The 16,925-nt window shown below is 45.3% G+C and overlaps 1 protein-coding gene across 1 annotated transcript in view; it reads right to left on the bottom strand.

Moving 5' to 3' along the window:
• TRMT1L (tRNA methyltransferase 1 like) overlaps positions 1-16,214 on the bottom strand; it is a 35,631-nt gene extending 19,417 nt beyond the window's left edge. The window contains exons 1-4 of the mRNA XM_065409764.1: positions 16,127-16,214; positions 11,896-11,960; positions 7,671-7,800; positions 1,470-1,593 (exon numbers count right to left, since the gene is read on the bottom strand). Coding sequence (XP_065265836.1) covers positions 1,470-1,593; positions 7,671-7,800; positions 11,896-11,952 — 311 coding nt within the window. The 5' untranslated portion in view covers positions 11,953-11,960; positions 16,127-16,214. The remainder of the gene's footprint in view (positions 1-1,469; positions 1,594-7,670; positions 7,801-11,895; positions 11,961-16,126) is intronic.
• Between the last annotated feature and the right edge of the window lie 711 nt (positions 16,215-16,925).

Raw genomic sequence — 16,925 nt, 5'->3', positions numbered from 1 at the left:
ACCAGGTTTTCTAAACCTTCTGTTTCCTTAAACAGCATTTGTAGGTCTAAAAGTACCCAAATATTCTTAAGTTAATTCCAATGATAACTTTCTAGGAGTGCTGACTTTAACACTTATCCAGGGAGCGCTGAGATATAAAACACCACTATATAACAGTTTCTTACTATGATCAGTGAGTCCATGTAGCAGGACAAATTTGGTATGCAGGCAAATTGTTTGGCCATTTAAAGTACCAACTGCTGGCCTAAGGGCTTGTCTTCATGTACTGCTGTAGTGCTTTAGTGAAGATACTACTTTGCCAACAAGAGAGCTTCTCCCATCAGCACAGCTACTGCCTCTCAGGGTGGTGGATTAACTATGTCAACGTGAGAAGTTGTCCCATTGACATAGCAGTATCTACATGAGGGGTTAGATTGGTATAAATATGTCACTCAAGGGTGTGGATTTTTCACACCCCTGAGTGATGTAGTTACACCATTATAAGTTTGTAGTGTAGACCTGGCCTAAGAGTTTGTAGTGGAATGGAATCCTTCACTGTGTGGCAAAAAAGTAATATGAAAAATAAGAACTTGAGATTCCACTTGCCAGTTAGACAACACTAACTGGGGTTCAAGAGTCTATGCTGTTTGTTTGGGGTTTGCGCTGCTTTCTATAGGAAGTTAATGTGCTCTATAAAAGAACAGACCAGAGAGATTACTGGTGGTGTTTTTTTTTAAACCATTCACTGCTAGTAATAGCTGTCTGGAAATAACCAGCAATCTTCTTAGACTGGCCTGAGAAATTTCCCCAGACAGATTCAAAATTATCTTTGGCAGGGTTCCTTCTGGAAATGACTGAAGGGTAGTTAAACTTCAGTGTTTCAGGGAACAGGCTTTGTTGTTGCAGCAATTGGGTGAGGTTATGACTTTTCTGAGGATGAAACAACTACCCACTCTACTGACATTAAAAAGAGGAGGAGCTAAAGGAAAGAATCTGCTCCAATAGAGTGGGACCTATAAAAAGGAGTCGTAGGATGTGAGATATGTATGCTCATGCTTCAGCTGTGCTGGAGGAGAGCACTTAGGTGGTGTCTAGTCCTGGGAACTCACAAAAACTCACAGGAAAACATTTCATTGAATAGGTTTTCTGAGTCCTCAAGTGTGCTTTGCGTGGGTTTTTTCCCCTTAAAATCCCACACTGCTGCATAAGCTAGCATCTTTATTTCCTTAGAAACTAGAACATCTTCCACACACATTTTGTTCTGAAGACCATTTCTGTTAATTTAGAAAAGTCTTCCCAGCAGTATATAAGGAAGATAGTTCAGTGAGCAAAATTAGAAAAGCATCAAAATGGAGCCTTCCTATATTGGGCACCTTATTTTATTGCTTGAAAAATGTTATTCCTCTAGACATCATAGTGGGCTGTTTATTGGGATAATTTTTTTAAGTGAGAGCATTTTCATTGCAACCTCTCCCCACTACCCCCCTCACCTGTTGAGTTTCATTTTGGGATTAAAATAGGAATCTGATTTCTGAGGTGTGGAGTAGTTAGGAAGAACTTGTACATCTGTGTCTGCCTCTTTCAGCACTTCATGAGAAGACTTAGGAGCAGGGGCTAAAAAAATATTTTAGGGGAGGAAAGGAGAGAGTTAATGATAATGTGTGAGTATTTGTACATTTTATCTATAAAATTCAAAAAAGATCTCTCAATGATTAGGGCCCCAGTCCCACTGATACATAACAATGTTAACACATGGAAACCAGCCTATTACCATTCGGTGCCAGGAAAGATCACAGCTAGTTTATATTCAGGACATTGGCAGACTTGGGGCCAAATTCTACCCTGATTTACACCCTATAAAATGCCATAGTTTCATCATACCAAATTTCTTTCTTAGATTTACACCCCTTCAAGAACTCGTTCAAGTTGAATAGTACGAGATGCTGCAGGAAATACATTCTCTCATAACAAAAAATACCACTGAACTTGTGATAGTACTCCAGTTACTTCTTGAAAACTAAAAAGCCAGAAGGGCTCAAGTCAGTCCAGGATTTCAGAGACCTTCATTTTTACCTGAAAAATTCAGAATAGTTTCTGAAACAAACCTAGAGGCAGAAAATTGGCTATATACTCTGAACCTTGCAAATGTACCCTCTCTGGCAGTATCACTGAAGACAGGCTTTCTATTTTGCATGTTTAAACATAAAATACTGCCATTCAATTAGAATCATACTAACAGAGAATTATAAAGAGAATGTATCCATGTGCTGTGTACTCCCTCTACTGCCTTGATCCAGTCGGGACAAGTGAGGCGTCACACAAATAAGGTTTTTTTGTAGCTCTGTCTAGGTACTTAGATATCATGGGGATGAGGACCATATAAATGCCTCCCACATATGTATTGCTTAGATATTTATATAATTCTCCCCAACCATCCATAAAATATTGGAATCAAATATTTCATTTTTAATACAAATTGATTAGACTTTTATGCATTTTAACCAACAGGACTACACTATGGAGAACTGGAAAGGGGAAAGGAGCAAAGATGAAGTACTTCACAATTTATACTGTGATTTCCATTTGTCAGTCTCAAAATTACACAGGTGTGGAAGTATTATCTCCATTTTGTAGATGGGGGAAAATGACCCATAAAGGTTGAGAGATTGATCCAAGGCCGATAATTATTGAGAGGATTTGGGAATAAAATCCAGATTTCTTAACTCTCAACCCCATACTCAGTTGATTAGATCACCTTTCCCCCTAAATGAAGAAGAGCATGTGTGTGTGTGTGTGTGTGTGTGTATATATATATATATGCAGGTGTGGTGGTGGTGAAAATGACAGGTTAACTTTCTACAGTGACCTGTTCATATGGCAGCAACAGAATGGGAGCTACCTTTAATTTTACGTGTCCTTCACATGGCAGTAGTAGAGAGGACAGAATAGAAGATGGATGAAGAGGACAGAGAGGAGCAGAACTGCATATCTTACCAATTAGAAGAGTAATAACTGTTGTTCTTCAAGTAATGGTCCCCTATATGTATTCCAAATGCAGGTGCACATGCATGCCATGCACCGGAGCCAGAAGTTTTAGAGCAGCAGTGTCCATTGACCCACACGGCCACCTTACGTCGCCACGTGCTCCATGTGAGGTTATAGGAGTCTGTGTGGGGTGATGCGCCCTCAGTTCCTTCTTACCACATGACTGGAGTCAGAATCCTCTCTTCGCGCTCGTGCACTCTACGAGAATGATGATCCATTGTAGGTAGATAGTGAGTTCTGCTTCTTTCTTTCCATACTTCTGTAAATACATTAGTTTAGTCAGTTTATATAGTAGCCCCTTACAGGTCCTCTCCTGACCCATTTGGGGCAATATGCCCCATGTTCCGGGGTTCAAGAACTGCGCCTCTTGCCCTCACTCGTTCTCCGTGAGCAACAAGCACATGTGCTGCCTCTACTGCCTGGGCAAGACACATTTTGTCACCCGCTGCGATATCTGCAAGTCCTTCCCATCAAGGACCTGCAACGCTTGTCTTCAGTGCCTCTGCAAGTTCTTCATGGTGGAAGCACTCCAGCCTCGTGCAGTGTCTGATCCCGGACCATTCGTGCTGGTGGTGCACCGCCCATCACTGGCGGTAAGTGCCCTGCCCTCGGCTTCACACCTGGATCCATCAGCACCACCGAAACACGAGAAGGCACACAAGAATAGTCACAAGTGCTTTCACGAACACTGCAGCAGGTCTCCGTCGCAGACTGCTGAGCCACACTTCGTTTCCTCCCCAAGATGGGTTTGGTCGGATGAGATGTCATGTGACGGCCCTACAGGGCCACCCCCTAAGCCAGGGGGGCAAGGAAAAGCAGAAGCGAGACCCGCCAGCTCCTGCGAGGACCAAGTGTCCCAACAGCCTGCCTGTGCGCGCTACTCAGCCAGGGCAGCACTCTCCAGGCTGTGCTCTGCATACCCCTGCTCAGAGTGGCAGAGGATGGGATGTGCCCTCGACTCCAGGCCAGATGGATCCGCTGGTCCCCTTGTCCCATCTCGAGCTGCTGTACCTGCCCTCACTGCTTCTTTCAGCCTCCTGGCCACCTTCACCAGTGGCTGAGTCACTCCTCCTTAGCTGCGACACACCCCCGGCGATCGCGGTAACACCCGCACTGCTGGAGGCTTCTTCGGACTCGGAGGGCTTCTCAGCAGAAGAGACGTCCTTCTTCCCAGTCTCTCGGCGTAATGCGGACTCTCGGGCTCACATGCCTTTTCCGGCTCACTATGCTCCGGGCTCACCTGGGTGGTACTGGTATCCATGGGGCCTGCGGTACCATGAAGACCTGGCTTCATGGCATCACTGACCCACGTGGGACCCCTATCACTGCCCATACCCACCGTCGGTAGCCTCAGACCAGAACCACCTCAGCCCCTCCGCCGGCTCCAATGGTCTCAGACCCGGAAGGGGACCCAATGCTTGATCCAGTACTACCGGCCCTGACAGCAGCCTTCTTCTCTCCAGATGAGGCCCTGATCCCTCGACCTTCTCGCCTCCTGACGATCCCCACCAGTACCAGGAGCTGGTACAGAGCATGGCCTTTGACTTGTGCATTGCCCTGGAAGAGGTCCAAGACCAACTGGACCAGTTGTTAGACATTCTCCAGCCCCGGGGCCTGACACACGTAGCTCTGCCCATTCACAATGCTGTTCTACAACCTGCAGGAGCAGTGTGGCACATGCCGGCATCCTGCGCCCACACACCCAAGAGGGCAGAAGGCAGGTACTTCGTACCGGCTAAGGGGGGCGGAAGTTGTTTTCCCACCCCCCTCTGGCATCGCTGGTCGTGCACGTGGCCATGGAACGGGTACATCAGCACTCCGACTCTTTTACTTACACACACACACACACACACGGCGGTGAAACACCTGGAACTCCTGGCTTGCAAACTCTACTCCGCAGCCCTTCAATTCCACCTTGCTAACTATCAAGCTCTGCTAGCGAAGTACACTTTCAACAATTATACTAAGCTAGTGGAGTTCTTGGAGGACATCATGCAGACCAAGGGCCAGCGATTCCAGGCCTTGCTGGATGAGGGCTGCCTGGGGCCAAGTCAGCCTCCAGGCTGCGGAGGATGCGGCAGACATGTCCTCCTGCTCCCTGGCCACAGGGGTGGCAATAAGGCATGCACGTGACCACCTCCGCCTCCCTGGTGGACGTACGCTAGCATGAGATCTGCCATGCGGCAACACGGTGCTCTGTCCACACCTTCACAGCGCACTACGCCATTGAGCAGTGGGCGGCTGCTGACGCCACCATAGGCCGTGCCGTCCTGCAACAGGCCTTACCAATTGCGTCCTTGCACCCCCCTCCGGAGCTGATCACTGTTCCGTACTCACCCGCATTTGGAATACATATAGGGACCATCACTCTAAGGAGAAGAGGAGGTTACTTACCTGTAACTGGAGGGTCTTTGAGATGTGTAGTCCCTATTTATATTCCAATACCTGCTCACCTTCCTCTCTGCTGCAGACTCTCTATGCTATGGTAAGAGAGAGACTGAGGGTGTGTCACCCCACATAACCTCGCCTGGAGCACATGGCGACGTAAGGCAGCTGTATGGGTCAACAGGCATTACTGCTGAAAAACTTCCGGATCTGGTGCATGGAGCGCCTGGTCACCCACATTTGGCATACAAATAGGGACCAGACATCTCAAAGAACCTCCAGTTACAGGTAAGTAACCTCTTCTTTTAATAACTTGCAAAAATAAAGTACCTGAAATCTTGTGCTAAATTATCTTTCTTTAAAATGAGTGAGTCCTTCCATATAATTCACTTTTACAGTTTAGCTCCTATCAGATCAAAAGATTAGTGCATATAATTTATGGGGGTTTGCAATAGGATTCTGATGTACTGAATTAAATGAGCAACCTACCATCTACACTTTTATCAACATGTTGTAGAACTGAAGAAGTCAACTGGTTTCAATATTCCATGTTTATGCACTTCAAACAAAACCAATTCAGCATTTTAGTATTCTATCTGAACTTGATTTATACTCGGGATTGATTTCAAAATAAATGGATGCTGCCAAGATAGGGAGGCATGAAATTAGCCATGCCAGTTTTGTTTTACGGGTACTGTCTCCCACTATCTGTGCCATTCTTTTGAAAAGGTTGGGTATTGACATTTGCAAGATTATCAAGCTAATTGCAAAATAATGATGTTTTTTATGAGCAAAAAACAGAGCTGTCGCCTGATCTATTAATTGTGTATTAATTATATCAATCACTTAAGAATTCTTAAGTAACACTCTGAGGTTTGGTAGGTTCTTGTCCCAAGATCAGGCCCAGTATTATTACAATTATTGTTCTGATGGGAACCCTGACGTGCACGGTTGCAACACTCTCACTTAGGAAAAGCCTTCTGAATTTGCAATAGTTTTACCAAGACAATTAGGAAAGTCAAACACCTCCAACCCAACAACATATATAGAGATAATACAGAATGTGTGTCTGAGCAGCCATATACTCACACCATCCCTTGCAAAAGGACCGGAAGTGTCATCCTCTCCATCATCATCATAACCACCAGTAGTGATGGTCATCCTGGTATCTCCCAAGAGTTACATTTCCCAAGGGACACAGGCCGGGATATAACTTTTATAATGTGTTACATTGACACTACTATACCTAATGCATATTCAGTAAGAGCTTCTCCCCTTTTGTGTTTCCTCACCCTACTAATGTTGGGATGCCTTTCTCCCATAGGTTACTAGGCCTTTTACCTCAAGCTTATTAGCATATACATCAGTTAGGTACCATGGCTCTCTTGTGTCAGATGTCTGCTGATATTCCTAACTTAAAATATCCCATCTAGCTGGTATAAACTAGCATCTTGTGGTTATCTGTCAGCAGTTGAGTCCCTACAGTGTTCCATCTTGTGATATCTTATGATCTAGGGCAACAGTTCTCAACCAGGGGTTCAGGGGGGCCTCCAAGCAGGGCCAGCATTAGACTTGCTGGGGCACAGGGCAGAAAGCCAAAGCTCCACTGCATAGGGCTGAAACCCAGGTGCCTGAGCTCCACCACCTGGGGCTGAAGCTGAAGCCTGAACAATGCAGCTTTGTGGGGGCCCCTGTGGCATGGGGCCCCAGGCAACTGCCCTGCTTGCTATGCCCTAATACCAGCCCTGGCTTTTATATGCAGAAAACCAGTTATTGTGGCACAGGTGAGCCATGGAGTTCGTATAGCATGTTGGGGGCAGGCAGGAGTCTCAGAAAGAAAAAGATTCAGAACCTCTGATCTAGGGTTACTCCTGGTTAACTGCGTATGCTAAGGCTTTTGGGCCTTATGCCTTGTTTAGCTAAGCTATTGTCTTTCAGGCCTGAGGCCTGTAAGCTCATTGCTTTACTAGCTTTCTTATGCCTATGCCTTACCTAGCAAATACCTACACGTATAGGCTACAAAGCAGGAGGGCAGAGCAGAGGGTAAACACTACAAACTCAGCACGCCAGTCAAGATCAGATTAACAGTTTGGCAACCTTTATTCTGAAGGATAGATTTCTCTTTTTTTAATTTCCTCCTAACCCTGAGCAAACTTACCTTTAGCATAGGCTTACTTTTGACAGTCCCTCAAACATATAACACACAATGCACTGTGTAAAGGATCCATTTACAAATAAAGCAGGAACATTAAATAATTTACCTGCAATATACCTGGACTCAGTTTCTCCTTTGTTCACGTGGCGCTTAATATGCCCTATCATGTCAGTTCTTCGTGTAATGGTTGCAGAACAGATGATGCAGTGATAATGGGCTCCCATCTTTGTAGAGCTCTGTAAAAGAGTCAGTGTAGTTTTAAAATACAGTGAGACAAAGTGAGTGAAGTAACACCTGTGCAGCTTTGCTGCTGTAGTGCTTTAGTGAAGATGTTACCACATGGGAGCTTCTCCTGTCGGCGTAGTTGACACCTTCATGGGAAGTGGTAGCTGTCTACATTGGGGGTTAGGTTGCTATAACTATGTCGCTCTGAGGTGTGGATTTTTCACACCCAAGTGATGTAATTATACCGATGTATGTTTGTAGTGTAGACCTGACCTGATGTCACAGCTAAATTCAAGGTGGAACAGATTGTTTAGCATAAATAGTTAACACACATCGTAAGACACCACTCAAGGTGAAGTGGTGAGTTAACACCTCTACAATCATAAGACAAAAAAGGGAGGTTAGTGGGTTACAGATTGTTGTAGTAAACCATAAATTCAGTGTCCTTATTCAGTCCACGATTTTTAGTGTCTAGCAAAGTTACGAATTTAAGCTTCCAGGCTCATTTTTTTTAAAGTGATATACAAGTTTCCTTTGAGGATGAGGACTGAGAGTGATTGGATATGGAGTGATTGCTTTGTGAAAAGTATTCACTCACAGGTGATAGTGTCTTTTTTCTCTTTTATCATTTTTCTGTGCAAGTTCATTGGAGAGCGCATAAATTGTCTTGTTTCACTCATATAGTTGTTGTTGGGGCATTTAGTGCACTGGGTGAGGTACACTATGTAGTGATAGGCATGTGTAGGACCCATGGATTTTGCAGGGTGTGTTGGGGCGGGGAGTAAAGATCATCACAGCAGTGGAAATATGTCTACAGGTTTTATATCTGTTGTTATGAAAGGGTCTTCCGCTTTGAGTTGGTGTGTCCTGGTCTGTGGGGAGCTTGCTTTGGATAATGAGGTTGGGGGGGTTGTTGGAAGGCCAGAAGAAGGGGTTCAGGACCTGTTTCTTTCAGGATGTGGTTCCCAATAGGTATGCATTGTAATTATTTATTGAGAGTCCTGTGGCACCTTTAAGACTAACAGATGTATTGGAGCATAAGCTTTCGTGGGTGAATGCATGCATCCGACGAAGTGGGCATTCACCCACGAAAGTTAATGCTCCAATACATCTGTTAGTCTTAAAGGTGCCACAGGACTCTCTGTTGCTTTTTACAGATCCAGACTAACACGGCTACCCCTCTGATAATTATTTATTGATATCCCACAGGGGTTCGAGTGTGGCGTGGTAGGTGACCACTAGGGGTGTGCAGTTAGATGGTTCCCCAAATCCCCCATATTGAAGCAAGTTCTCTTGGGATATTTGAGCGGCCCATTCAATGATGTGATCTACTTCTCTGGTGGAGCATCCTTGTTTGGTGAAGGCCGTTTTAAATGTGCTAAAGTGTATATCCAAGCATATTCTGTGGTATCTGACAGCCTGGCTGTAGATAATAGATTTCTTGATGTGTTTGGGGTGGTTACTGGATCTGTCAAGGCAAGTATGGCATGGGTTTCTTGTACATAGTGGTCTATAAATACTAAAAATCATGGACTTAATAGAGATGCTGGATTTATGGTTTACTACAAGAATCTGTAACCCTGAGTCCTCTTTTTCCATCCTATGGCTGCAAAGGTGTTAACCGGCCACTTTCCCTTGAATGGTCTTTTACAATATGTGTTGACTATTTAGGCTAAGGAATCTGTTCCACCTTGTATTTAGCTGTGACACTCTTGAGTACGTTTCTCAGACCTGAAGAAGAACTCTGAGGGCATGGCTACACTTGCAAGTTAGAGCGCATTAAAGCAGCCCCAGGCGTCCTAACTCCCAACCCGTCCACTCTGGCAAGGCACTTAGGGCATGGCTACACTTGCAGAGGTAGAGCGCTTTGAGTTAAACCAGCCTTCGAAGAGTGCAGTAGGGAAAGCGCTGCAGTCTGTCCACACTGACAGCTGCCAGCGCACTGGCGTGGCCACATTAGCAGCTCTTGCAATGGCCACAGAGAGCAGTGCATTGTGGTAGCTATCCCAGCATGCAAGTGGCTGCAACGTGCTTTTTAAATGGAGGGGTGGAGTGGAGTGTGACAGGGAGTGTGTTGTGTGTATGTGGGGGGAGAGAGAGTGGGTTTTTTGGGGGGGCTGAGAGCATGTCAGCGTGCTGTCTTGCAAGTTCAGACGGCAGCAGACCTCCCCCCCCCGCCCCCGCCTCTCTCTCTCGCACACAGCATTCCACAGTAATGGTTGCTTTGTCTCGGAGCAGATAAGCATCCCGGCTGTCAAACGGAGCTTTCAAAGGGCATATCCAAAACAATGACAAGCGTTGCCACTTGACTTAAAGAGATTATGGGACGTTTCTGGAGGCTGATCAGAGTGCAGTAATGCAACACCTTGTTCACACTGATGCTGGGGCGCTCCAGCGGGGACGCATCAAACGTTCTTCTGCTTGCCAAGGTGGAGTACCAGGAGCGCTCTAGCCGTGGAGTCAGAGCGCTCTACGTGCCTTGCCAATGTGGACGGGTAGTGAGCTAGTGCGCCCGGGACTCCTTTAACGCGCTGTAACTCGCAGGTGTAGCCAAGCCCTCAGAGCGCCTGGACTCTGCAGCTGGAGTGCTCCTGGTAATCCACCTCCATGAGAAGCATAATGCTTGTTGCACCTCGGCTGAAATGCCCCAGCATCAGTGTGAACGAGGTGTTGCATTACTGCGCTTTGATCGGCCTCCGGAAATGTCCCATAACCCCCTTAAGTCAAGTGGCCACTCTTGTCATTGTTTTGGAATTGACTGTAGGAATGCGGATATCCCCTTTCAAAGCTCCGTTGCTGACAGCCAGCATGCTTATCTGCTCTGGGACAAAGCAAGCCAGTAGTGTGGAATGTTGCTTGCTGTGAGTGTGTGAGAGAGAGGTGGGGGGAGGAGGGCCTGAACTTACAAGATAGCATGCTGACACACTCTCAGCACCCCAAAAACCCACTCTCTCTCCCCCCACATACACACAACACACTCCCTGTCACACTCCACCCCACCCCCCACATTTGAAAAGCACGTTGCAGCCACTTGAACCCTGGGATAGCTACCACAATGCACTGATCTTTGTGGCGTTGCAAGAGCTGCTAATGTGGCCACACCAGTGCACTTCCAGCTGAGAGTGTAAACACTCGGCAGCGTTTTCCTTGCTGCGGTCTCCAAAGGCTGGTTTAACTCCCAGCGCTCTACATCTGCAAGTGTAGCCATGCCCTGAGTAACCTTGAAAGATTTGTCTCTTCCACCAACAGAAGTTGGTCCAATAAAAAATATGACCTCACCCACCTTGTGTCTCTAATATCCTGGGACCAACATGGCTACAGCACTTTTAGAATACAGCAACAGACCTGAATTGGAATTGAACCTGAGTTAAGATACACCTCTACCCCGATATAACACGACCCGATATAACACGAATTCGGATATAACGCGGTAAAGCAGCGCTCCGGGGGGGGCGGGGCTGCGCACTCCAGCAGATCAAACCAAGTTTGATATAACGCGGTTTCACCTATAACGCAGTAAGGTTTTTTGGCTCCCGAGGACAGCGTTATATCGAGGTAGAGGTGTAGTCTTTAAAAAAAAAAAAAAAAAAAAAGCTGCGTGTGACCAAAGGGTTCTGGACTGGAGACCGCAGACAAAAGTATGTCCACAGAAAAGGTGTAGCATGGGAAGTGACAGTACTGGCTTTCTCCATACTACTGCCCCTCTCTCAACCTGACCCAAAAAGATCACTTCTAGGGGTCAAAAGGGTACATTTATTTTGTGTGTCTATTAAGTATTCGGCCTCTCCTGTGACTGCAAACAAGGTTACTGATTAGTCCAAAATGTGGTACTATTTTATCTGATGTGGACATCTGTCCATGGGGAACAGGACTGAGACCACCAAATCCATTACACATACCAAAGGCCATTCAACTAACATCAGAAAGGTTTCATTCTCACCACCTAAAGGTCTTGGCTGAATTTGAATTGGGGACCATAAGGTTCTGTATCCCATTACAGAAAACAACATATGTTTGAAGACTACACTGAAATACTTCACAAAAGTTCTTCCAAATTTCCCCCTTTTTATAGCGTAAATGAGCATATGTGATATAGTATTTGTTACCTGGTCTCCAATGAGGTTTGGCTTCACTGGGCGACAAGGTAAGTGACAGATGCACATTCTGTATCCTGGAAAACAAACTAGTTCTTGTCACCTTACAGTATGATAAATACATAGTACATAACTATCATATATCATAAGCAATTTGGGGGTAAGGATTATCTTATTTGTTACTTGTTAGTACAATTGTAATGGGACCTTGATTGAGCACCTTAGGTGCTTCTACAATACAAATAAATAATAAGAGTAAATAATAGCATCTACTTATTCTGGTACATATATCCTATCAATGCAGAGAAGCTTCTGCTGTTAAACTTTAAAACAAAAAATATCACTGACAGGCACTCAGGTCCCAGAACTGTACTGGGTAGTTGTTAGGACTTGAAACATCTACCTGACTAGTAACCTTTTCAAAAGCATCTAAACATCTTAGACTCCTAAGTTCCATTTTCAAAAGTGACTTTTAACCACTTAGGCTACCAAGTCCCATAGATTTCAAATAAGACCTAGGCTCCTTCATGTCTAAGGGTATGTCTATACTACCTGCCGGATCAGCGGGCAGCGATCGATCCAGTGGGGGTTGATTTATCGCATCTAGTCTAGACGCGAGAAATCAACCCCCAAGTGGTCTCCCATTGACTCCTGATACCAGACACATCTGTGTTCTTGGGGAACCAGGATGCAGTATCCAGCCTGACTCATGAAAGACACCCCCCCCCCCCAGCCTCTGCTTAAACCAAAACCCATCAGAGGGGAAAAAAAACTTGCAGAGAGCAGTGAAGGGCGTTGGGAGACACACCTAGACCCCTCCTGACAAGGGTGACAAGATTAAGACATCTCCATTAGCATACAGAATGGAGAGCAAAGACAACTCCCCTAGCCTCATCTGCATGCAAGATGGGACAGGAAGACATCTCAATTTACATACAGAATGGAGAACAGAAAACCACACTGAATTCTGGGACCAGAAAAAGCAGGGAAGCACTGCATCCTGGGAATCTCTGCTCCAGATGCTAATGAACCTACGCCTGCACACACCCAGCTCAGCAGTTATCAGACAAATTCTAGTAATGAATCCTTAATTGATATCCAAGTACTGAAGCAGCCTAGTTGCATTGTGAGCTCCCTGGAAGAAAACACAACCCATAGCCAAGAGTGATCAGATCCTATTGTCTAGTCTAAAGAAAACCCTTGAGTCATCAGTTTACCTATAAACAAATCTAGTGTTCTCCCTTGAACCATTGTAATTTCTCTACAAAAATCCCTACTTACCCTCTAGTCAGGGTTCTGATGCTTAGATCCAAACTAGGCATCAGTTCCACTGGAACTCCATCGTCTCCTCACTGATCGTGCTGGGGACTCTGCCTGCCTCTTGCTCTCAGGACCCTCAGCTACCACCATCATCTGGGAACCCTGACCAGTTCAAGCTTCAGGGAGCGGTGAGACCCCCTTCTTTCTCTCTCTCTCTCTCTCTGTTTTCCTGTCTACCTTAGGTATTAGCCTTTAATCATGTATGTTACATTGGTTTAGTCCTCCTTGTGTAGTTATCAATATTATTCAATAAATAACTTCTATGGTTAAGTTGGTTGCTTCTCTCTCTCTTGCTGAACTTTACTCGTTTGTGTTTTTAGCTTCCCCCATTCACTCTACAGCAACGCTTCTTTTACCTAAGCTAAAGATCCCTGCAGCGCCCAAAATACTGTGGGGTTTGCTCATCGAGTAGGTTACTGCCAGTACAATTGTGTTGGGGGAGTGGGGATAGGGACGTGCTGACTTTGGGACGCATAAGGGTAACAGCTTGAAAGTGCTGTTTGACCCAGTCCATGGAGCCCAGGGGCATATAAGGAGAGACAGCTTGAAAGTGCTGCTTCCTCCAGCCCAGTGAGTCCAGAGACATATAAGGGGTCAGCTTGACAGTGCTGATTGACCTGGTCTGCTCAGACTTGCTCTGTTAATGTACGTGTGGGTGTGTGGGTGTTCATTCGGTTCTGGGGCGGGAGTAACCCAGCCCTAGGGACCCTAGGTCCTGCAGGATAGCTCCATTGGGAGGGAACTTGCAGAAGGGAGAAGTAAAGCTCCATATGAAAACACAAGTGACACAAGCAGTACATTGACAGGATTACTGAACCCCCTTCCCCAGAGGAGTAACCAGAATAAATGAGCATACCCCAAAGTAATGGGCACATCTGGTAACACTCCTGTACTCCACCAGGCTGAGAAGCGCAGGCGGAGTTGATGGGGGAGCGTCAGCAGTCGACTCACCACAGTGAAGACACCGTGGTGAGTAGATCTAAGTACGTCGACTTCAGCTATGTTATTCATGTAGCTGAAGTTGCGTAACTTAGATTGATTCCCCCCGCAGTGTAGACCAGGCCTAAGTTACCTTTGAATCTGGGACTTAAGAGCTTTGGAAAATTTTACCCACAGCCTACTAACCAAGTGAAAATACCTGTGCTGTGAACACCACAAAAGCCTTGACTGCAATTTAAACAAATAAAACACTTGTGTACCGTATGCAAATATAATACTGCCAAACAACTTTCCATATAATAAACTTTAAAAATGTAACCTACTGTGTCTCCTTGTTGGCACCTTGTTCCCCCTTCCTGGCTTCACTCTACGTTTGCTTTTCTATAGCAGACCACGTTATCTTTTTCTTTGTTTTGAGCGTGTAAGTTCCCTCCCTTCCAATTCCTATTTTTACTATTGGACTTCAATGCATTTTGTAAACAAGTTATCACAGTATTGTGCTTGCATATAACACACGGCTACTAAATACAATGGTATTTGAAACAATTTCTCCAGAACTAATGTATCTTCCTGATCAGCTTGTATAGCCATATAAAGTAAATGCACGAGTGACTATATTGGAGACACTAACTGAAAACTTTTAACTAACAAAAAGAAAATCACAAATATTTACAGTTTGAACACTGTTTTCATGACATGCTAAGCAATTATTTTCCATGAAAAAATGCTTAGCTGAAACTATTTTAAAGTGTGCAGTAGAAAACAGAGAATCACATACTTTTAGTTTGAGATATTCATCTATATGATAGGCCAAAATGTACTTTCATTTGGTTATACGTTACACAACTTTGTGGTATTAGTTAAGTGTCCATACACTATAAAGCTCTGCATCTTATAGAGCGACTTTCTTCTCAGGAATTGGATTAGGTGCAGTGGTGCAAGTAGGCTGGTACGCTCCGGTACGCCGTACCAGCAAGCTATTTATAGCTGGTACGGCGTACCGGAAAAATCACAGCAGCAGCCCCGCCGGAGGAGAGGGCTGGGGGTGGGGCTGAGGGTTCTGCTCCTTTCCCTGCTGCCCCTCCCAGTCCCTTCCCCCGCCCTTCCACAGAGCTGCGTCTCCATCTGTGTACCACAGCACAGTCCCGCCAGAGGAGAGGGCTGGGGGGCGGAGCTGGGAGTTCTTCTCCTTTCCCTGCTGGAAGGGGCAGCAGCAAGGAAAGGAGCAGAACGCCGGCAGCTCCTCTGGCGGCTGTACTGCTCCCAGCCTCCCCCCCCCCCCCCCCCAGCCCTATCCTCTGGCTGGGCTGCTGCTGTGGTACACAGAGGGAGGACAGAGACGCAGCTCCATGGAAGGGCAGTGGGCGGGGCTGGGGGTTCTGCTCCTTTCCCCGCTGCGGTTCCTGGGAGACCACTGCCACGAAGTCTCTGGTGCAGCGGAAGGAGGACAGAGCTCCCCCCTGCCCCCAGGTAACATGGGATGGATGTGGGGAGGGTACGGGGAGAGCACGGGGGCCCCGGGCTGGGCAGTGAGGAGTCACATGGAGGGCCACGTGGGGAGGTCACGTGCTCCCCTTTGCTGGTCCCCCTCCCCCCCTTAAGAAATGGATTTTACTTGCACCACTGATTAGGTGTATAAACAAACTCACATTAAGGTGAAATATCCATAGATATTTCCTGATATTAATATTAAAAACTCATTTAACATATACATGTAGCAATTTTAAAATTGGTCAGAAAAATAATGAAATACGCAGACTTTGTCTTTTGCTATAAACAGCAAGTTTAAAGAGGAACATACCATTGGCTCTGATTTAGGGTCAGGATCTAGAAGTCTTTATGTGTGTGAAACTCCCACTGATGTCAATGGGAATTTTAAATGCACGGGGGGACTACAGAATTGGGTTCTACACTTCCACTTAATCTTATGCTGTACTTTGTTCCATAAAATATAAGCAATCTATTCAAGTATAAAAGACTTTACCTTCAAATTCAACAGAAACCTTCCAATGCAAATTTTGAAGGTGGCGATGGAGCTTATGACTATAGCAAGCTTTGAATTTCTCTTCAGGACACAGTGGGCAAGGTTTCTTTCCAGCTGAACATTCATATAAGAACAAAACAGGGAGATACAAGCAGATTAGAGTTGTATATGCCGCTATATATTTGTACACATTTCCATACATACAACTAATGCATATTTGAGACAAAACATTATTTTCCTCCACATCTAGTACAGGTAGAATTGTGTTTTTGTATAATAAAAGATTAAACTCTGTAAATTCAGACATATTTAAGTTTATAATCCCAAAATGCCATTCATGCAGGTATCGTATGCTCCTTTAAAACATTCAACAACATTTTCTAATTTTTGTTTTATTCATGATGCTCTATCTACTTGTTGCCTCTTGTCTTATACTTAGATTGTTAGCTCCTTGGGGCAGGGGCCATCTTTTTGTTGTGTGTTTGTAGAGCGATTAGCACAATGAGGATCCTGATCCGTGACTGGGGCTTCCTAAGCACTACCACAATACAAATAAATAATAATTATTTCAACCCAATCCACTCTCAGTGAATTTCTCATCAAATAGTATTTCAAAGTGTTGCTAATGTCATTTACACAGTCATTTTTCTGACATGTTCTTACTCAACTGATCTTCTCTCTGTGTATTCGGACTCATATCTAGTTACTGACAAACTAAGTTTTTGCTACTTTTTACTCATGAGCCAGGTAAATACAGATTCAGGAGCATGAGTTAGATATTTATGGCATAAACATCAAT

This window comes from Emys orbicularis, chromosome 8, assembly GCF_028017835.1.
Source record: "Emys orbicularis isolate rEmyOrb1 chromosome 8, rEmyOrb1.hap1, whole genome shotgun sequence".
Taxonomy (NCBI): domain Eukaryota; kingdom Metazoa; phylum Chordata; order Testudines; family Emydidae; genus Emys; species Emys orbicularis.
This window is presented reverse-complemented; position numbering and strand designations above follow the sequence as displayed.